At 34.9% G+C, this 23,583-nt stretch overlaps 1 protein-coding gene across 1 annotated transcript in view; it reads left to right on the top strand.

Moving 5' to 3' along the window:
- Positions 1 to 19,095, top strand: part of LOC132543941 (serine/threonine-protein kinase 31-like) — a 35,947-nt gene extending 16,852 nt beyond the window's left edge. The window contains exons 15-29 of the mRNA XM_060207494.1: positions 167 to 271; positions 740 to 829; positions 1,912 to 2,022; positions 2,805 to 3,053; positions 3,839 to 3,940; positions 4,488 to 4,568; positions 7,263 to 7,376; positions 8,270 to 8,395; positions 8,553 to 8,639; positions 10,209 to 10,358; positions 11,107 to 11,250; positions 13,982 to 14,050; positions 16,053 to 16,183; positions 16,369 to 16,961; positions 18,903 to 19,095. Of these exons, the coding sequence (XP_060063477.1) occupies positions 167 to 271; positions 740 to 829; positions 1,912 to 2,022; positions 2,805 to 3,053; positions 3,839 to 3,940; positions 4,488 to 4,568; positions 7,263 to 7,376; positions 8,270 to 8,395; positions 8,553 to 8,639; positions 10,209 to 10,358; positions 11,107 to 11,250; positions 13,982 to 14,050; positions 16,053 to 16,183; positions 16,369 to 16,961; positions 18,903 to 19,012 (2,262 nt within the window). The 3' untranslated portion in view covers positions 19,013 to 19,095. The remainder of the gene's footprint in view (positions 1 to 166; positions 272 to 739; positions 830 to 1,911; positions 2,023 to 2,804; positions 3,054 to 3,838; positions 3,941 to 4,487; positions 4,569 to 7,262; positions 7,377 to 8,269; positions 8,396 to 8,552; positions 8,640 to 10,208; positions 10,359 to 11,106; positions 11,251 to 13,981; positions 14,051 to 16,052; positions 16,184 to 16,368; positions 16,962 to 18,902) is intronic.
- The last annotated feature ends 4,488 nt before the right edge of the window (positions 19,096 to 23,583 follow it).

Below are 23,583 nucleotides of genomic sequence, written 5' to 3'. Positions count from 1 at the left end.
CTCTCTAGGGAAGGTCAGGTCTTTATGGTAGTTGCTTTTGAATGTGATGAAAAGCATAGGACTATCTTATCCACAGAACATAATTGATTCCATGAATTCCTGGTTTATGATATATTTTATGATTTTTTTTTTTTTATAAAGAATGATACATTTATACTTTTCACAGGATACAGAGGAGAAAGTGATAAAAGACTACAAAATGTTTGTAGGCTACAATGTGCATGGATGCCCTCTGCTGGAAGATCTTGCATTTGGTTTCAAGGATTGGAAGGTGGGTGTATAGAATGCAAACAGAGCTTCTCAAGTTGCTTTAGAAGGTGTTAGATATGGTAGTATATATTTAGATCCACGAAGGTAATATAGTTTGTCTGACATGATTTACGATAATATTTACAATTTCCAGTGTCATCTTTCAATGTTTTTCACATCATTTTGTCATTAGTGACTCGTTGGATATGGCACAGCTACGGTAATTAATGCATCAACATTTCATAGGGAAAATTGCTAAAATTAATCTAACCTTCCTGATTGAACCATTTCCATATAATCAGTGATTGTAACAGATATAATTCAGTTGTCACATCCACTACAGGTAAATGATGTCAATCATTAGTTATATTTTGGATGGATCCTTTTGTTGATTGAAACAAATTCCTTGTGTACATTGGCTGAATATAAATGAATATTGCAAAATCTGGTGATCTTTTCCTTAATGTTTGTTGCATGTTCTTTTCTTAAGAGTCGAAAGGAAGAGGAATTTCGTTTAGTGCGGGAGAACTGTGACACCTGTCAGAATAACATGACAGCATTCTTGCATCGCTTATTAGGAGTAAGTGTCCTAGTTCTACCCTCAAAGAAATATTGGGGTGTTTATAACAGTTTCCTGTGTTTTCTCTGTATTGAATCATCTGGAAGACTAGTTGAATATCTAGTAGATGATTGAGGGTTGACTGCAGAATGTAACATCTTTAGTATGAATCAGGAAATAAGATTGCTATATGTAATTTCAGTCCTGTTGCGATAAAAGTGTACATAAATAACCATGGGCACTTTTTGGAAATAACCTATCAACAGAAGTATTTTTGGCATGTATTTAGCCCACTTAACCCACTATTAACAGATGGTAGGCTGTTGAAATCATCCTGCATCCATTCATCATGAGTTGTCTAACAATTCTTGTCATTGCTATTTTGTGAGAAATATTGGATGTATCTTTCTCAAATTTTATATGTAGGTCACTCTTCCTCTGCAACTGCGCCCTTTAGATTTTGGCACTGATAAGGGAAAACAAAATGGCAGATATGACAGAAATTATTATGACTATTTCTTAGAGAAATTTTGAAATTTCATGTAATTAAGAACAAATACAGGAAAGCTGAGAAAAAAAGTGGAGTAGAGTCAACTTATGAAGAAAGATCAAAAGAATCGTGGGTGCCTTGATACCTCTGGTATCTCGCTACAGTGCCTGACAACTTTTTAGGGTTGATGGTTCTTTGATATTTTCGAAATTTGACATTCTTTGAAGTATTAGTTTCAAACCCTGAAAATTTTTGACTACTGATAAATATATATCTATTGTAACAGTAAGACTTTTGCTAATTCAATAAGGTCACATTAAGAGACCAACTTTAAATCACCAGATGTTTTAGGTTCAGATATCGTACCATATGTATATTGAGTATAACTCTGATCTGGTGACATTAGTAATGGAAGTGTAACAGGTATGCTGTTATCAAAGGATGTTGTAGAGATGACCTTAAATAGACTTTAATAGGAACTGAAAGGATTTTGCCATACACTGAAAGCAATTATATTTCACAAAATGTTTTCCTGGTTGGACATATACCATTAACTAGTCTTGTACTGGGCATTGCTGTGTATTCTTCTATCTGTTATTATCATTTTCTACAGCTGATGTCACTGGATATACTGACAGAGGATACCAACTCTGTAGTGGATTTGGACAGTCTTCTGAGGTCCTACAGTCAGGCTTTACAACAGGAGCTTGTTATCACTGATATGGTAAGGTTCATTCATGAGATGTTAATTGTTAGCTCTCCTGGCTCGAAGGGCAAAGTGAGCATATGCCGGGTTCATCTGTCTGTCCATCTTCCGCCATTAACTTTTTCTTTTAAACAACTTCTCAATGACCAATAAACCAACAAAATTTGCGAAAGGAAATGACTTTGACTTATATTCAAGGTCACAGGAGTCAAATTTGTTTAAACTTTTAAACAAATCCTCCTCATGAACTCATAGGCCTAGAGGCATGATATTTGGATGGTTTGTTCCTAAGATAGAGCCCAACAAAGTTAGTGAAAATAAATGACCTAGAATTATGTTCAAGGTCACTGGGGTCAAATTTGTTAAAACCTTTATACAACTTCAGCCCTACAGACATTATATTTGATTGGTATATATATATATATATATATATACACCAGGTGAGCGCTTTAGGCCCATTGGGCCTCTTGTTCAAGATTTCTAGACATCTGTTGATGTATTTAAGGATTGCAAAATTTTGAGAATATTTCGGTATATATTGTAATATCTGGACAAGTTAGATATGACTGAAGGTGGTCCTAACTTAAGTTTAGACCTGTGCTACAGTAAAGAGGGCCATCATAGGCTATCTGAAAATGTTGTTACTGCAGAAAGTCGTTGCTTTTAACAAACTTTTTATTTTTAACAAAAGGTCATAAAGACCAGACTTTCACCAGTGTTGTGTTTGGGCTGTAAATGTTAGACACTACAGTATACAAAGATGGCAATTTGACTACAGGTGTCTTGTTTTGCCTTTGTAGGAACACAGCTCAGATGCCAACATGGTTGCCACGATAATAGCTGCTATATTAAAAGAATTAAGAGGGGAAATGAAGACGCTAGAAAATTTGAAAGGAGTTGCCTCTGACTTCACAAGTTTGAAGTCTTCCATTGAACCATGGCTTGAAGCAAGGCCAAACTTAGAAAGCATCACAGAGAGAAGGAAGGCAATCCGCAGCCTCAAGTCTAAACTGCGACACAAGGAGGCTGACCGACAAGATCTAGAGGAGGTAAGAACATGGAGACTTCAATACAAGAGTTGCAAGTCTTTTTAGTGGAGGAGGATACTTTTAAGATCAGAAGAAATAACCAGGATAATATTTAAGGTTTCAATTTTTAAACTGTTCAGAAACAAACATCCTGAAGTGATACATTTGGGCTGGCATGGAGAACTCCTTTTATATGAAAAGGAAAAAACTTGGTCTTTATTGAAGGTCACAGACCATCTTTTAAATACTTTCTTGCAACTAATGAAGAATTTAATAGTAAAATGATATTTGATTGGAAACTTTTTTTTTTGGAACGTTACCTGAAACAGTAAAACCTTTTGATTTACGTATTGATTTCTACCAAGTTTCCTGCAGAAACAACTTTTCAAGGTTAAGGAGTTATGTTAATTAGTAAAGTTTTCTGAAAGATCAATAAGAACTAATTATAACATTGAATATACAGCTTGATAGGATACAACTTTGGATAATTTCTGTTTTTGGTGAATTAAACATGTTAATGTTTTCTAATAAAAAAAATTTGAGAGAAAAGTTTCTGCTTGTTTCCTATATGTAAATTGACTTTCAGTTTATTTGAAGGTTTACAGATGTGAAATGTATTTGGAGAAAAAAGCTACTGGGTCCATTTTTAATAAGAAATCTCAACATTATGGGATATTTATAGGATATATTGTGAAATTTCAGTGGTATGGTATAAAAAAAGTCAAGTAAAATGTGTTTAAATGTAACAGACTCAAATTTTAGCTTGTATGCTTGATACCTGATGTCTTTCCCACCTGACTTTATAGAGTGGTGATGGCACTGAAGAAGAGATGGCAGAGATACAGTTGGAAGTGTCTGAATTGAAATCTAAGCTACACAAAGAACTGCTTTCTATGGATGACCTATTGGTTTGTAATTCTCAAACTTTGGAGTGTACTAGTAGAATTTCCTTATCATCCTTATCAGTAACTAATCATGACGCTAGTTCCTTTTTTTTATGTCCCTGCCATAAATTTGGCTGAGGTTATATTTGTTTTGTCAGTCTTTGACCCTTTGGAAAGACTTCATTTGTCCAGTCAATTTTTCGCACATTGGAAAGACCTCTTGTATTGATGTTTTTGAGGATTGGTTTTGGATGTTTAGAGTTTGTGAATGAAAACTGAATTATTTTGACTGTTTGATGTTTTTCATATTAGTATTAGCCCTAAAAGCAAGTGATGTTTTAGGGGATATAAAACATAATGAATCTCCTTCTGGTCACTTCCTCAGTAATAATCCTTTTATAAAGTTACAAATTTACATTGCAAATTTGCAATTGAGTTATTGGAAATTTCATCTTAAAGTACAGGTATTTATTTGCCTTTCCAGTTAGTTCATAAAAAGTGACTTCATCAGAGATACATACTTTCTTTTTCTGGTTTGATAAGTGTGATATTGTGTTTCTTACATTGTCAGGCCAGCTTAGCTGTCAATGCAGATGAGCACTTCCCAGAGTTGAGCCTGCAACACCAAGACATTGGCATTGACATTCAACTGGTGTGTGTTAATGAAAATTAATGAAAGTTAATGCTCATGCAGTCCTTAGTAGTAATCCGTTTATTCCATGGTGCAGCATCGATCTTTCAATTATTTTTAATGCTATTTAATGCCAAAATCTTGCTTGAATTTTGACCAGATACAAACTGGTGTATTAATGGATAAAGAAGACACTATTAGTTTTGCTAATGCAGATTTGAAACCTTCCTCTGAATGAGAATGTTTTGCCAAGATTGCTGAAAAATAATTGAGTGAGCGATGCAGGTCCTCTGTGCCTCTTTTATTAAAATGCCTTTTATTGTTTTGAGATGTTATGTTGCAACTGTGTTTCGCTTTATATATTGATTTTCATGCTGGTTTATTGACTTTTAACAGTTATTTTACAGGGCATATCATTGGCAAAACTGGAAACTTTTTTCAGATAATTTTCGCTCTTTAAGATTTCTCTTGAATTTCTATTATATTTGACAGCTTAATGTAATGTGCCTTAGATGCTGAAATGTTGTCACTTAAATCACTGGTGAAATGCCCTGTTGACTTAATGCCTCACCATCAACAAAATTCAGTTGAAATTTTTAACAATCCTTTCACCTAGCTATTTACGTAAAGTGATGTAATTTGCCTTACGAAAGACATAATTCTTTTTTATTACTTCCACAGTGTTTGAGATTATAAATAGTCTGCTATAACCAGTTTTAGGGATACATGATCAAGGAATAACTATATATATATAGAGCTTGTTGACACTTGTATACAAAAAATTTAACTTATTCAATATTCACTTCCTTGAAAGTAATCATATACATTTGATAGCAAATTGATTAAATAACTTGTGGTACTTGTCTGTATTGGAGATGTATCAGTTCTTGGTTAAGAGGAAACTAGAAAATAAAAAACATGTTTTGGTCAGATAGGTAACCTAATTGTTTGTCAGGATTGAACAGAGATAAAGTTGCCCAAGACTTGGAGATTATTTTGAGATTGTTAGGTACCCTGTCATATATCAGTAAAAAGAAGATGGTTAAATTTCGAGAGTCCCGCGTCTGTTAAATGTTTTATGTAAATCAGGACTGGATTTAAGCCAGCTGTGGCCTCTGTAGATATCTTTATCTGAGTTTGTACTATTGGTAGGTATTGAACTTACTGCAGTTGGCTTAATAGCTGAAATTGAAGACCGATACAAATTGACTTACACAATTTAGATTCATTGAGAGAATTGATGAGAAATTGATATTAATGCTCATGATTATGTGATCAATGCAGTGATTTTGCCAATATAAACAATAAAATGTGTGAAACACAGTCTTTAAATGTTTTCGTAGAAATTTGACTTAGCTCCTTTTAATCATTATGAACATAATATAATACTGGTACTTATTTTTTTTTTAAAAACTTATTAAAAAGGTTGAAACTAGACATCAGACGATTTAATGGTGACTGAAGTATTCTAGCAATACATCTTTATGGACAATGTTCCTGTTTGTCAGATATTTGGAACTCAGATATTTGATTTTCCTGTTGGACTCCTTCAAATTTTTAGAAACCACATTACCTTAACAGGGGTCCGAAATTGTCTCGGACAACCAGATTTATCTTTATGAGTCGTTCATCAGGCCGAGTACTTCTTTCCAATGATATTAATGTTACAACTTAAATTTCAATAAAAATGTAAAGAAAATTTAAAACCAAGAAACGTGTTTACGGTACTTTAAAAACAAAATATTCCAGTCTGCTCTCTAACTTTCGATTACACCGGAACTCCCATGACGTCAAATATGGCATTCGGAATACCTTAGTCATTTTCCTGCGGTCATACTGATGTCAGCACCTAGTCAGTCGGATGTAAACAAACACTACGACTAGGCCTAAGTCGAGCACAATGTCTGACGCAAAGCAGCCATCACTGCATAGTTTTTCCACTAAAACTTCAAATAAAAATAGAAAAAAAAAGTCACGTTTCATCCTCGCTGATTAAGTCGCAATTTCTTTGCTGAATTTGGCCAAGTAAATTTCCAATCTGAACAAGTAAACTTTTCATCCCACCAGTCCTGTGCCTAGTGGTTTAAAATAATTTTCCAAACCCCTGCTTTATGAGATGTAAAATTTTAAAAATGGTGATACTTGTTTGAAAATCCTACAAACATTTCTGGTAACTGCATCCAGGTTTTGTTTTAGCTGCAATTGTATGATTGAGTGTGAGGGAGCAAAATGAGTTAAGTGTTTGCATGAATAAACTATGATGTAATTATGATTGGTTGGTTTTATTGGTTCACTTATATAAATAATAAACCTATATAATTACTTTGCCCGAAATCACATTAAGAAAATTATTTGAATGGAATGAGACATTGAATTTTGGACACGAACAGCTAAATTGAATGTCAATTATTCATACAAAATACTGACATCTATTTTCAGGATTTTGGATATATGAAAAGAAAAATGACTGGTATTATGTAGAAGTCTACAACTCTGTTTCAGTTTTGACCAAAAACTGGTCTATAACATCCTTGTGTGAATGAGTCTAAATTTAGTTGATAAAGTTAGGCAAACCAAAAACTAGTGAAAGCAGGTGAAAACATTCAGAATAAAAGTTTAGTCATTTTCCATTTCAATAATGGCATTTAGTGTACATTGAATACAAGAGAGTATAATAGGTATACTAAACTTTTGTGTTCTCTTCATATTTTTTAGGGATATGGCGGCCTTGTAAAACTTGGTCGTGACATTGAACACTACACTTTGAAGCAGACATCAAGGACTGGCATGTATTCTAGTGTATTTGTGAACAAACCAGTCTACATTCAGGTAAAACATCTATAATAGAAGTAAAACTTTACAGATATCAACATTGGCCAAGGTTAATATAGATTTTAATGAACCATAAGGTTATGATTCTGATTAAATACTGTGATGCCTCAGTCATTCTATAACTACACCATGACCTTTACGTTTGCATATGGTTAGGAGAATGATCCATTTTGATTTTTAACACATGAAAGGTTTCAGAGGTGGGACATGACCTACATTTTTCTAGTTACACATTTTTAACCCATCACCAGCTGTCTGTTCTGTCAATCGCCCTTAAACAATCCTTGTTGCCACTATCTCTTTGAGAAGTACTCCATGGAGCTTTCTCAAATTTCCTGTGTAGGTTCCCCTTGATCTCTTATTGTGCCTATTTGATTTTGACACTGATCTTCAGTTTTCCTGTTAAATTTTGGGATTGATTAGATGGCAGACGGATATCCATCTTGGATTTTGGCAATAAAAGTTTGTTATTGCTATTTCTCGAGCAGTTCTAGAAATATCTTTCTCAAATTATTTTCCACATGTTGTGCTATTTTGATTTAGAATAGAATGCCAAAAAGCATTCATCTTGGATTTTGCAGTTAAGGTTATTATTGCTAACTCTTAAGGAAAAGAAGGGAAAAGATCCAATTTTTAAAGAAATAAGGTCAAACTATGGTGGGTTTGGAATCCTTCTGGAATCTCTTCTATGCTTTCTTGGCATAACATTAGACAACTAGTTTTCTCCAAATATTGTTAATTTAGGATGTGTATTTTACAAGTACTACATTGCTTAAATCAATTAAAATTTTGATGTTTAAGTGGCGTATAACCAACAGATTATGTTGGTCACAAAGTCTGATCATTAAATTTGTTTTAATTGTATGTGAAAGGTTTGTTTTATGTTATAGGAGCTTCACATCAATGATGATGATCATGTAAACAAGGAAGAGTTTGTACAACACATTATAGCCTATGCTGATGTGGCGAGCAACTGTGATTTCTTGATGAAGTTAGATGGGATATTCTTTTCAAAGGTAGGTAGAAGTAGCATTTCCAACACTTGTTTTAATCTAATACTGTAGATGGGAAATGCTGAAAATAACATAAATGATTTATTAAGATCTATGACATAGAATTGATATAATTCTGTGATGCTATAGAAAAGCTTTAGCTGACCTTTTCTCTCTGTAGAATGAACGTTCAGCATACATCCAGATGGAATGGAATGACTTACAACTTCTACATGATCTGATGAAGAAAGAAACAATGACAGACCAGGTAAGAAAAAGTACAGTTCATATTAATGTAACCAGGATCCTTATTGACAAAAGATACCTACAGGAATTAAACTGAATTATCATATTGGACTCCTAACATTTTCTGGTCTGTATTGGTTCTCCTTGGTCCCTACTTGTGTCCCTTATTGATTTTGAAACTACTCAGAGGAACAAAATGGCCAACATGTGGCCATCTTGGATTTTGCTGATGAAAATTTGTTATCTTATTTCTTGATTGGTATTGGATTGATGTTTCTAAAATGTTGTATGTAGGTTCCCTTTTTCCCTGATCAAACTGATAAGAAAATCAAAGTTGCCTACATCTGACCATTTTGGATTTGGCAATTGAAGACTATTTTGCTATTTCATAGAGGAATTTTCAAATTTCACATAGTTAATAGCAAGGACAGAGGAAAGAAGAGAAACATCAAAGTTTTAAAGATGAAACAAAGACCAAACAATGATGGGTGCCAAGATCTCTGGGATCTCTGAGGAGTTTTTAGAGTTTTTGCTTTTGTCAAGCAATAATATGAGCTCTTGTATGTAGATATACTCCTTTCAACACTTTGACTAAAGCATACAGTAAATCCTGCCCATACGGATCTTATTGTATGCTACTGATAGTGGTGATTCTCAACTTGTCAGTCCAAATGTGTAGAAATTTGGGGCCACTTGGAAAGAAAAGGCATTGCCAATTTTTGTTTTTTTCTTCTTTTATCAAACACAAATAATAAGATAATTTGTGCAGCAGTCAGTAAATGGGTCAATTGAATGTTTCAGTCAGCTTAACTTTCATCAACCAGGAATTTAAGAAAACATTTTGAGAATGTTAATAGGTTCAGTGTTTTTATTTGTTTCAAAATGTTTTCATGATGTCAGTGATGTGTAAGTCCCATTGAAATGAAACAACTCAAATCAAGCCAAATTGCATTGTGGGAATGTTGTTCAGTCCTCTGTTGGTATCTGTGTATAGAAAAAAAAACCTGTTCTGAAGTATGTGAATTGTCAATTGATATGAAGAGCAGTGAGAGTGATGGTCAGATTTTGCATTATTGATATAAGCATTTAAGGTTTAACCACAATCCTTATGTGCCAGATTGACCCAGCAGTATGTTAAATTGCACCTAATAACCAAGGGGACATTTGTCCAATAGCCTGGCCTTAATTGAACACTGTTTGCTGATATATCTCAGAGTTCTTTTGTTTTCTAAGTATACATGCATGCATGAGCTTAAAGGTCTCGGGATTCTGTTGAGTTTAAGAGTTTACTGAATTGACATTAGTCATGCTGTGAAATAAAGCAAGGGAGGGAGAATGTATTCTATGAATATTTAATACAGAGATGAAGCCATAATAATAGTGAGTTGATGCAAAGTTGCATTTTACTGCTTGCAAACATTAAGAAACTATCTAATTTTATGAAATTCTTCTTATCTCTTGTTAAAGTTAATTATCATGATGGAAAACCAGTTTTTTGTGTTTAATTTGATCTGAAGTGAAAAATATAATAAAGTTATCTTCCATTTGACTTCACTCTCATTAATGTGCATTATAATGTGTTCTATTGAAGGCCAAGCAGAGAGTGTATGAAGGAGTAACCGAAGGCTTGATGCATTTACACAGCAAGGGCTTCGTCCATGGGGAGATAAATCCATCTAACATAGGTGTCAAACCAGACGGCTCTGCTATCTTACTGCCTCCAGACTTTTCAAGATCTTTGGTAAGATTTAGGAGATTTGTGACAATAGCTGATATTTTCCATTCTTAGGGTGACCTACTGCTATAACCTTTGTCTGCATTGTGCGTTGGTTAGCATCCTTAGACTAAGGTCAACTGAAATAATTAATTATACAGTCCCCACCCAATAATGAGGGGAGGGGGATGCAAAAGTGTCAAATTGACTGAAATTTTCAAAAATTGTCTTCTGAACAATTTCAAATTTCAAAAATCTTCTTCTCAACACCCAGATATGGTAGAATCAAATGCTATTCACAGATGGAAGCATCATAGATGCTTTACCAAAATTGTGAATTTCATGGCCCCAGGGTCTCACATTTTTCTTTGGGAAGGGGTGAGTGGGTAAAGTTTGTTATAGTTTATATAAGAAAAATATTCTCTTTTTTTTGGTATAATTTGCTTAATTTCAGTTGGAAATAAGTATAGGATGACAATTTTGATGGTATGCATATATTGACAATGGCTTACTGTCATCAATGTTTCTTTTTCATGACACTTGAAAGCTACTTACCCTTTACCTGTATATTCAATATTGCTTATCTCAGATGACAGTCAAAGCCACTATGCCTCCTGTTATTATGCCCCCTAGAAATCAGGATTTGGAAGGGGAGGGGGTGAGGGGTGGCTTGTGTGAGGGATAATCTCCATTGTAGTTACATATTGACCTTTGTAACAGTTGGGTTCTGTGAGGGATATTCTCTATCATCGTTACATATTGATTTTTGTTTCAGTTGGATCGTGTGAGGAAGAGATATGTCACAGAGAATGGGTTGACATTCATGCCAATAGAAATGGTTACTTTTGCCCAGCAAGGTTTGACCCCTCAAGTGTCCACTAGCTGTGACCTGTACAACCATGGTCTCCTCCTGCTGTGGGTAAGTTTTAAGTCATTCCCCTTCAGCTTGTTGTGACTATAATTGAGTTGAGACCAAAGTAAGAATGTCCAAACTACAAATTCTTACTTTCTGAAAGTGGTCAATAAAAAATTATGGATTTAAGACATATCTTTTACCACTAACTTAAGGCTTCCTGTAAAACCATAAATTTTCAAGCCGGATTCAGTTTCATAGATTTTGTGAGTACACTTGATCCACAAATTCATAAGTCTGTGAAAATGTAAAAATAGGTACTAGTAGATTATTGGGCATAATTCGTCCACAAAGTCAAGCTTTTTAGGTCACCTGACCATTAGTCATGGTAACCTATACGAGATCCTTGTTTGCTGGGAAGCGATTTTGATGAACTTTGGTATGCAGCCTTATATTTGTAAGATCTTGCAGGAGTTTGATTATGGGACTTATTCAATAATAATTTAAAGAGTTATGGCCCTTTTTATTGTATTATCATCAGACTTTATGAACATGATAACTTCAGTCAATATGAAGCTATTTTGATAAATTTTGGTATGCAGACTTACGTAAATAAGAACAGGGGCTGATTTGATGTACCTTGTAGAGTTATGGATCCTTCATATCTTGTTCATATTTGCTAGAAGACATTATGTAAAACAACTTAATAGTTTTACCCCAGACAATGAACCTGCCCTAAAAACAAAACGGAGGACAATTTGACATGTTTATACAATAACAATGTCACTACTTTGGTTGAAAACATCAAGCAACATTTTTCAACACCCAAGATATCAATGGTGTGTAATTCTGTTGCTTCACAACTCCATATGTATTGGACTGATCAGGCAATAATGCCGTAAACCTACTTTGACATATGTTCAGTGTTTCCAAAAACAGTAAGTGCCATTGCAAATTGTGAGTACTTGGCTTTATCAGGAGGTTTAGGAGATCTCAATTATTATTTCAGTGCTTGTTCAAAATTGACATGAATTTACGGACTACATTGCTATAATTCTACAAAAGAAACGTTGCTTATGTTTATGTGAATATCTGCAGTGTTCCAGATACTTGGTTGCCTTGTTTTCGATGTTTCATAATTAATTGAAATGAAACTCAACGACATTAAATATGGAAATATGTTTTAATTATTTGATCACCTTTACAGTATTGTATACAAACAGTCTTTGATATGGAACCAGTTTTTTCCTTATATATTCTATGTAATCCAACATCTGATAATGTCACTTATTTTCATGTGGGCAACGCTTAATATCCCTTTATTTTGATGACATCACAAAAAACACAGGTAAATATTTTAAATGAGGACTTGTGTTATGGATTCATGCTTGAAGCGCTATATGTGTTTCAAGAAAACATGATATTAACTGGAAACAGGGGTGTTCAATTCCCCTAGCCAGACACCTGGGGTTAGTGATTTTCAGGTCAGGGCTAGCTGTTCCAAGACACTAACTAGCCCACGGGCTAGTGAATTTTTTCTGTTCTTAGTCTGCATTAAAAATCTGTACACATTGGTCAGAGTAGTAAAATTTTACAACCCTAGGTGGTTTCCATCGGTCCATCAAGATTTTCAAATATAAAGAAAACCATCGTCAAGGTGTATTAAACACTTGGTTATGTCATAGATGGATTTAAGAATTCAAGCCTAGTAGCAACCCAGATGTAAATGTGAATTTACTGACATGTAAACTAGCTTAAGAATTGCAGGAATGATTTAGATAAGAATTGTAATATAAAGAGACAGTAAGTGAACATGTCAATGATGGTTTAATAGGGTTCTTAATTATCAATTAAGCAAATCCTGATGCTGTTGAAATTAAAACAAGATCGTTCATGCTTAGTGCTGCTGCTCTGATAGGTGTTACATCACACAAAACGTGTTCTCGTCAAAATAAGCCACTGTTGGCTTTCCAGATAATATAAGGAAATATTTTAGTTACATGAAGATTTGTATATTTGACAGATGTTTGCAACATCATCTTCTGAAATATACATTTCGCAGTAATTTTGTTGGCTTTATATTTCAAATATTGCAAATCTATAAATAAAAACCGTCAATGTTACACATTTCCCTATGAGAAATATAGGAGTAACAATTTCATTGATATTTTAGCACCAATAGTTCAGATCCAATGTATTCTTTGTTGCCTGAACGATTTCCCACTGGAAATGATATGGGAGAATAAATTACACACATCTAAAAAGTAGAAGTCAGTGTGACTTGCTAAACCTGTGGTATACATAAACAATGTATATCAATTGATTTCCTTCATGTTAATTGTCAACTCATTGCACAGAAACTAGACAAACCATATCATTTATACATTTTAATTCTTTATTGAATAACACAGATGGGATTAATTCTATTGAGGAAATGGTAAATTAAAGTAAATGAAGGACAGCATTTAGCGTTAATTGAAAAATTCCAAAAGTGGGACTAGTAGTTTTGATCAGGGCTATTGAGGAAAAGTGGTTCATTGGCCCTTTGGCTAATGGAAGATTTTCAGAATTGAACACCCCGCAGAAAGTGACATTGACAAATGTGACATTAAGTGGGTTCCACTGGTAGTAGCCTGTAGCATTAAGGACATGTCCTCATCAAATACAAGCTAGTCCAGTGAACACAATTCCTAAAGAGAAAAAATATCTGTTCACTTATATAGAACTCTAGTTAATGTAAAGAAAATTTTGTTTGCATATTAACGGTGAATGATTATCGTATGTTTTCTATTACCAGTTGCACAATCCTCAGGGATCTGTCGAACTTCAGCATGATGGATCTCCCAAACTCATGAGCATGAGGCTGGTAAGTAATAACTACTTTTGGTGAGCTTTTCAAATGCCCTGCATCTCTTGTCTGTAATCCAAATTTGGTTTTGACAGTGAAATTTTGTTATCTCGGTCTCTTGAAAAGTCCAGGATGGATCGTTTCTAGATTTCCCTTGTTTCTCAGAGAATAAGATAGTCATAAAGTCTAAAATGTTATGCAGTCTTTCATTGTTTGTTCACCTGGCCCAAAAGGCCAAGTGAGCTTATGCCAAGGCACAGCATCCATCCTCCGTTGTTCAGCAAAGATGATCAATTGCTACCATGTATCATCCATTGTCGTCCACCTGCAGACTTTTCCTTTAAAAATCTACTCCTGATTAATGCCTGGATGGGTTTCAAACAAATTTTGTCTGTAAAATTAGGGAGATTAAAACGACTTCACTGTTCACATTAAAGAAAAATCTTAGTTTGTGGCAAATTCAAAAATGCAAGAGGAGTTTCAATTCATTCTTTTAATGATAACTTTTTCTTTAGAGCATTGACGATATGTCTCTACTTGCTACAGTGGACTAAACAAAACCAGTTGTATTCAGTTTCAGAATGTTTATTTTGAGTCTGAAAAGATCACTCTTTTCTTTACTTTCTTAAAATTTTCGAACGCAGACTTGAAATTAAAGCTATCCTTGTCCTTCCCCTCAGTGCACACCCTGAGGAGCATGTCTTGTGTCTCGGGAAGCAGTAGCTTTGATGTTCTGAATGCTAAATCCTGGTTCACAATCGGAAGTATGAGCTGGTCAAGTTAAAGCGTCAGATTTGGACATTCGTCCCTGTGATATTTTGAAATCAGGTTCCACGGTTGATTCATGTTGTCTCGTGGATACATTTGAGTCACAACTCGTGCTAAAAGCCAAGGATATAATCTCCGCCATTTTTCTTGGAAGGTTCTGCTACTTATAGTGGCTGATTTTTCTTTGTTGTCACTGTTATGATTGTTCGCACCATTCGAGAAAAAGTTGGACAACAACGACTGATCATTTCTTTTTCTTTCAGCCGCCATGCTTTCGCTACAGTTAATTGTAGCCAATGCACGAAAACGCTTAATTTACGTTTCGGGTCGCCAACATTACAAGCGCACTAAAGCTGTAGATCGGTTTTGGTGATTACTCTATAGAAAAGTCTAGAAGTATTCCAAACAAATCATTCCAAAACAATGTACTTTCAATTTTGTCCCAAAACGAGTTGGACACTTTAAGATGAAACGGGGTTGGTCAATTGTCATATGAGATAGAAAAAAATTTGGTCATTTTTTAATTGAATCGGTCAATGACCGACACCTATCAGAATCACTGTGTGGGACTTCTTATGTAATACACACACATAATGCAGTTTTGCATCTGAAACTTTTTATGAACAAATGTAAGAATATGAAAACTTCAGATTTTGATGCATATTTTAGGTGTCATGGTGACCAATAGTAATACCACCTTTGCATCTGTAAAACTTTTCAACATTTTCTTCTCAAAATCCCTGAAACTATTTCAATCAAATATTGCAGTAACCTTTCCTGGCCCAAGATGAACCAGAATAGTGAATTATTTGGTCCCTGCCCCACAGGGGCCTGAGGTGCATGGCCAAAAGGTGGTAGAATCAAATACTTTTCATGGATGGAAGCATCTTAACGTGCTTTACCAAAATGTGTCTTACATTTCTCCCAGGGGAGGAGGTTAACTTAACTATATTTTTCATAGAAAATTACCATTTTTGAGCATAAAGTTGTTTATTTCCCTTTGGAAATAACTTTGTAAGAATTATTAGTATAGGGTGACAGTTTTGATGTTATGCATGTGTCGACACTGACTTACTGTCATTAATGTCACCATTTCTTTCTCATGCCACTTGAAAGCTAATTACCTTTTTACCATTATATTCAATATTGCTTTTCTCTGGTGACCGTCAAGACTGCTAGGACCTTTTGTTTATAAAAGATGGATAGATCTTAATTGTTAGGAAAGAATAATTGATGAGGTTTAATTTTATAGGACCCCACTGTGATGGAGTTGTTGTACAGTCAACTATTTCCAGTCTGTGACAAGAGACTTCCGGTTAAACAAATACTCAAATCACGATACCTCACCCAAGTGATTCTACAAACACCAGATGTTGCTCCCAGGTAAAATTTCCACTTTCATTAATAATAAGGCGCTATTATAGATTAATCACAAAGTGAAACAACTATTGTTGTGAAGTTGAGGAAATTAATATTGTGTGAAAACACGATTTTCAGAAAAAAAAAATTCTGGAAAGAGCATACATTGTTTGTGGAATGAAATAAAATTGATGAAATGCTATTTGTAGGTCAGAGGCTGTATGTGAAAACGAAGAACAAATATTGAATGAGAGCATGGACAATATGCCTACTGTAGAGTCATCAGTACTGGTAGGTGGCTCTGAAGCTGAGTTCAACAGTTCAGGACAACATCAGCTTGTGGAGGACACCATGTCCAACATTGGGGTATTTGACTTCAACAATATGACAGCCATCAGTAATTCAGACATTTCCACTGAACAGGTTTTAGAACTGATACCTGAGAACACTTCTGGTGTGGACCAGCTGGCTAGGGATTTAGCAAGCATAAGTATGCCAGCTTGTCAGACAGATTTGTCTGGCCTGGGTGGTAATACAGGACTCGGCGGTGGTCCTCTGTCTAGTGTAGCAAGTGGAGAGGGTGTCGAGGACAACACCAGTGATCTGGCAACCACAGATAGTGGTAGTGAAGTTTGTGTAATAGACAATGAGCAAGTTGAAGACAAACAAGCCGAGAGCAATGAGACCAGTTGTGTGGTGACACAAACTGCAATAGAGGATAAGGAGATCCAAGACCAGAAACCGTCAGTGTCCGAGTCTCCACCCAGTACTGAAAAAAACAGCTCACTCAGTGATCTAGAATGTCAGTAAAATCTGTGATTATTATTTTGTTTATGATTTAGATAATACAGACAGTGTAGTTCTATTTTTAGTTTTGACAGTATGTATGGGTTGCACAAGATGATGTGGATGCTGATATTTTTGGCTAAGTGTACAGAAGTAATATTTGTGATGTGAGAGAGACTTCTTTTTATTATCGACTTTCTGGACATATCAATATATAATCATGTAGCTAACACAATAATACGTAGATGTATTGAATCTTATTTTGTTATGAAATCATTCATTTAAATTAGTATTTTTTTTCCATTATTATGCTCCCCGAAAAATTTTCAAAGCATAAAGTGGCCACCTTGTCTGCCCCTCCTTTCATATCCGGAGCAGAACTTTTCCCACAATTAAGCAAGGATCATGAAACTTGGGTGTATACATAGGTCATACTAAGGAGATGTGCATTGTACCAAATTCTGGGCCCTTAACCCTTAATTACAGGTTACTGCCCTTTGTTAAAATTTCATGTCCGGAGTATAACATTTCTTGTGTAAACACTAGGATGACGAAACTTGGTGTATACATGATTCAGACAAAGACGATATGCAGTGAAATTAGGGCCTGCAACCCCTTAATTACAGAGTTATTGCTCTTCGTTGAAAATTTTAATGCTAGAGCAAAACTTTAAATTGCTGGCATTTAAACTAGAATAATGAAACTTTATGGGGTATATTGATCATACTAAGACAATGAGACAGTCATTGTTACAAATAGCTTGTCCAGAGCATTCGTTTGTTTGTATTTACGGTAGGATAATGAAACTTGGTGTATACATTGATCATACGAAGACAATGTGCACTGTACTAGTGTTAGGGCCTGTAGCCTCTTAATTGCATTGTTAAATTTTTTTGTCTGGAGCATTACCTTGCCTGCATTTAAACTAGGATATTGAAACGTAATATATACATCAGACATACCAAAGCAAGGTGCAGTGTAGCAATGTCAGGGCCCATGACCCCTCCGTACTGAGTTATTGCTTAATTGTTAAAATTTTGTGTCATGATGCATTCAAACTAGGAGCATGAATCGTGGTGTATATGTTGGTCATACTAACAGAATGTGCTGTATACCAAATTTGTGGGCCTTTAACCTCTTTACAGAATTATTGCCCTTTAGTACAACTTTGTGTTTGATAAAGTTGTTTTCTGGGAGTATTCATCAGTGTCACTTATACTCTTGTTTTGTTTTTAATGTGAAATAGATTAGGCAGCAGCCAAAGATGAAATATTTCTCATGCATATTACTTATGAATATGAATTTCTTCAGATGAATATTAAATATTCAAAACCGCAAAATGAATGATGTCATAGCACTTGTGCACTTCATATATAAGCCATACATATTAATCTTATCATCGCATGCTTTGTGCACATTTTTCTATATATAAGCCATTCATATTAATCACATCATCACATGCTTTGTGCACTTTTTGTCTGCTGGGCACTTTTCTGACCTTGTTTAACATAACACAGCTGTTCAGAGATTGATTTAATTTCACTCTTGCATCAGAGTTCCTACAATTTTACAAGTCATACCAAGATATCCTTCTATATAATGATTTGATTTAAAATGCATGGGATGTTAAAAGTATCATTTTATGAAGCAATTATTGATATTTTTTAAAATTCCATGCCATTGAAAATGGTTTCAGGTTTTAATACTTATGATATGTTGCCACCCATTCGTGTATTCAGAAAAAAGTCATGGGTGACACATTTCCAAACTTTTTAGATTGATAATTTCAAATGAACATCTAGATTGATAATTTTGTATTCATAATATCAGAGACCAGTAATATTGTATAAGCCTTAGATATTAATATTCCATGTATGATTCATCTCTGGACAGCTGTAACTGCTAGTCATGCTTGCTTACTGTGTCGTGATAACATTCTCTTCATTTAACTTTACAGTGGTGACATCATCATTTGCCAGTCCAAACTCATTTCTTCGCCAAGATACAAGCTCAAGGTCACCATTACATAGACTACTCAAAATTGCTGCATCAAAGGAGAACCTTTGAGTTGACTTTCAGCACCAGAGCATTAGATTCATTTTCTATTTGATAACAAACTTCCTGTTGAACGAGATTAGCATTTATATCATGTAAGGCAGGTCACTACCAAGTTGTTGTTGGTATCGATATATAAATTTTCTTGATTTTACAATATGATTGATTTGTCAGTTTTTTTCAATTACCCTGTGTCGGTGGTTCGCAGTTTGTCAGTAAACAATTTTTGTTCTTACTATTTCTTGAGAAGAACTGGATGGAGCTCTCTCAAATTTCATACGTAGCTTTTCCTTGGTCCCTATTTATGTCTAATGATTTTAAGACTGATCATAAAGAGAAAATGGCTGACAGGCAGCCTTCGTAGGTGTTGACAAAGACAGTTTTTTTTTCGTCATTTGTTGAATCGATCTTTTTCAAATTTCATTCATAAGTTCCCCTTGTTCCTTAAAAAAAAAGAAAAAGAAAAATAGTCAACTGGCAGCCATCTTGTATTCCAATATTGAAAGTTTGTTATTGCTATTTATTGAATATTACTGGATGGACCTTTCTCAAATTTCATCTGGGGGTTCCCCTTTCTTCCTTGTTGTGCCTGTTTGAGTTTAGGACTGATCTAAAGAAAAAAGATTGCTGCCATTGTTGATTTAAACAGTGAAAACTTGTCACTTTTTGTGAGAAGTCCTAGATGGATCGTTATTAAATTTCATTTATAGCCATCTTGGGTTTTGACAAAGAAAGTTTGATTTCGCTATTTGTTGAACTTAGTAGATCTCTCTCAAATTTTATATGTAGGGACTCCTTGGTCTCTTGTTATACCCATTCAGTTTTGGTTGTAATCTGAAGAGGAAAGAAGGGAAAAAATCCAAGGAACAAATAAAGATAAAACAATTGGAGTGCCAAGATCCTTCTAGGGTCTCTTGATTTTTTTCTACACTGTAGGATACTGTGTGGTTAGTTTGTATTGCTTGGCAAGTTTTATTCAGCATTGCTACTTGGTTCTTAATAACATAACATGGCACATTAACAAGAATTTTGGTAATCCAATGTGGAATGCATATAAGTTAGCTTCCTAAAAAGATGTTACAAGGGGATGGGGCATTTATCATTGATCAGAAGTTGATCACCTTAGTTGATGCTAGACATAGGATACTTGGGAGTGTAAATGATTTGAATACTTGAAATGTATGTTTCCTGGTTTGAAATATTCAGATATTTACATTGACACTTAAGAATCCATGTTAAATATTCTAGTGTTGGGCAATAACACTAACTGTTAGTAAATGTTAGTCAGTAAATGAAGTCTGATCTGACATTGTTACAATAAGCATGGGTCTATCACTGATTAATAGTCTTCATGCCTTTTGAATAGCAATAACGTTCAAAATGTAAAGAGAATATACAAGTTGAACAAGTTCTTCCAAAATAGCAATAAGAAATGGCATTAGTGTTTAGAGTGATGGCTCCTGTTGTACAAGCCCAGTGCTCCAGATAACTTTTGGACATGTGGGGTTTTCACTCCTACCTTTATAAATTGAGGGGTTTTTTCACCCCTGCCTTCAACAAGTGTATGGGTTTTTCCATATTAGGGTAACACTGAATTTGTAAACATTTTTGACAGCGCCATATTTGCTATGCGACTGGTTTATAATCACGATCAAGAAAGCGCTTGTTACGAGTTTCGTTTACTTAATAAGTGTCTGTTTGACTTAGATTATTGAGTTTTCTAACTACGTAATATTGGAGCCGGACATTGACCCAGAGTCCGGATTTCGCACGGGGTAATGACGCAAATCTTATTTTTTTCCTAGCGTGAAATTAGAAATATTGTGCGTGAAAACGCATTCATGCAGGCTATCTGGAGCACTGAAGCCCACATTAATTCAAGTTCAGGATAAATATTGTACCAATTAATCTGTGTACTGTAGTCTGATTAATATGTTCCACTGATCAGACCAAGGCTGGCATTGAGTAGCACCCACTGAAGAATAGGCCCAATCTTCTTTGTTCATTACTTTTGAGGTACAAACATGTTCATACTTAATGGTTTATTGTGATCACTTACTTGTTTTTGTAATGTGTATTGAAAATGGGTTATGTATTTTTGTTCACTGTGAAGTTTCATTGGGTCATTTTGTGTTTCTTCTCCAGGTAGTTTGTATATTGGTATGAAGTCCAGGTGACATTGTTTTATTCTTTGTATCAGCTTAACGTGCCTTCTATATAGCAATAATATGTTGAAAATCTCCAGTAAAAGTTCCAGTATGCAATGTAGGTGTATATAACCAATGTTTAGTCTTACACTTCATACTTATTTGTATTTCCCCTCCTTGCTTTTTATAGAAACATGTTTTATTGTCCATTTTTGTGTCCTGTGTTTCAACCCTACCACACCTGTAGATTGATAGTTTATTCACCTCCATCCATGGTTTTCTGTCTGCCTTTAAACAATTATTGTTAATGCTCGTTGTTAAGAAGTATTTGATTGAACTTTTACATATTACATAGTTAGGTTCCCCATGGTCCATACTCATGAACTATCCTATCTTGGAACTGATCCTAAGAACATTGCTGACAGGTGGCCATCTTGGATTTAGAAAGTAATAGTTTCTTGTCTCTATTTCTGGAGAAGTACAGGATGGATCCTTTTCAAATTTCATATATAGAGATACCTTGGTCCCTAGTTGTGCATTATCTCATTTTGGGACTGATCCGAAAAGCTAAATTGGCCGATTGACAGCCATCTTGGATTTTCAGAGTAATACATGTAGTTTGTTAATGCTATTTCTGGAGAAAAGGTTTGATTGATCGATTGACAGCCATCTTGAATTTTCAGAATAATACATGTAGTGTTTCAATGCTATTTCTGGAGAAAAGGTTTGATTATCCGATTGACAGCCATCTTGGATTTTCAGAATAATACATGTAGTTTTTATTGCTATTTCTGGAGAAAAGGTTTGATTAGCCATCTTGGATTTTCAGAATAATACATGTAGTTTGTTAAAGCTATTTCTGGAGAAAAGTTTGATTAAAAAAGATCAAACAATTGTTTTAGAATTTATGCTGTTACTAATGAGATATCTTCTATATTGCTTTGTTATATGTCGTTAATAACACTCTACAAGTTATTAAATCACATCCAGTGAGAAGTGTAACATTGTGATGACTACACTGTCGCCTTAGTTCATCTTACATTGGTGTATTCTACCCCATCGGACAGAAATATCCACACTTCTGGTAAGGGGAAGATACCTCATTCCTGCTAGGGTAAGGGGAAGATACCTCATTCCTGCCAGGGTAAGGGGAAGATACCTCTTTCCTGCCAGGGTAAGGGGAAGATACCTCTTTCCTGCCAGGGTAAGGGGAAGATACCTCATTCCTGCCAGGGTAAGGGGAAGATACCTCATTCCTGCCAGGGTAAGGGGAAGATACCTCTTTCCTGCCAGGGTAAGGGGAAGATACCTCATTCCTGCCAGGGTAAGGGGAAGATACCTCATTCCTGCCAGGGTAAGGGGAAGATACCTCATTCCTGCCAGGGTAAGACTGCCTGCAGGCACAGAACATAAACACATGTTAAACCGCAAGTTGTAAATTTGAGACATGAGAAACATGACTGATTGATATTGACAGTTGAAGAAAAGTTTGATATTATTGTAAGATACAATCTGATCATCTTTGTTTATTCTAATCAGTATTAAATGCATAATGACATTGAGTTATAATTGTCATTGTACAGTTGATAATGTAGATGACACTGTCTAATTTTTCCCCATATTTCCCTGCCTATATTTGTCTCATTATTCATTTATTTCTAGCATGTTGGAGATCAGGGTAGGAAAAGATCAAGGGGTAGAAAAACAATAATTCCCTGATTTGAGGGTAGGACAAAGAAATCTCTACCCTACCAGGAGATTCCGAGCAGTCTAATCATCGTCAAAGTATCGGTTAGACAGTTTTCCTCGGGTAGAGATTTCTCTGTCCTACCCTCAAGCGAGGGAAAGATCCTATTAGCCCTTGAAGCATCACATGTCGTTTTCTTAATGGTTGTGGTATAAGAATTTCTATTAACAATCTCAAAGATACAATTGATAAAGAAAATGGAGCATCACCATCTGGATTCCGTGGTTTTATTGTAGGTCGTTTCGGCTGGGTAGACTACCCATCATCAGCACATCTCAAAGATATAATTCGCAACCTTTTTATCAAGATATCTTTAATTTCAGCTCCTGTTTTTAATACCCTTTTCGTCTTGAATATTCAACTTAATATGTTATTTTGGGTATATTTATTTCTGAGGAACAACATATTTAAGGTTATCAGTTTTATCTATAACAATGTTCTATGTATAGCATTGTTCAGAAATGCAGTGGTTTATACTTCTCTTGATGCAAACTTGTACCAGCAAAGCAAAATGGCTTCAGCGCAATAAAAAAATCTGAAGAAGTCTTACATTCTATTTTATAGACATATTTTTGATAAACAGTAGCTCTTTGGGTCAATATTTACTAAAACTAGGATTCTCCTGAAAAGATTCATAAAGATGTGTATTAAACAACATTAGATTCATGGGACCATATTTTTCTGGTAAC

The sequence above is a fragment of the Ylistrum balloti genome, unplaced genomic scaffold, assembly GCF_031769215.1.
Source record: "Ylistrum balloti isolate Yb309-2 unplaced genomic scaffold, AGI_CSIRO_Ybal_v1 Utg369772, whole genome shotgun sequence".
NCBI lineage: Eukaryota > Metazoa > Mollusca > Bivalvia > Pectinida > Pectinidae > Ylistrum > Ylistrum balloti.
This window is presented reverse-complemented; position numbering and strand designations above follow the sequence as displayed.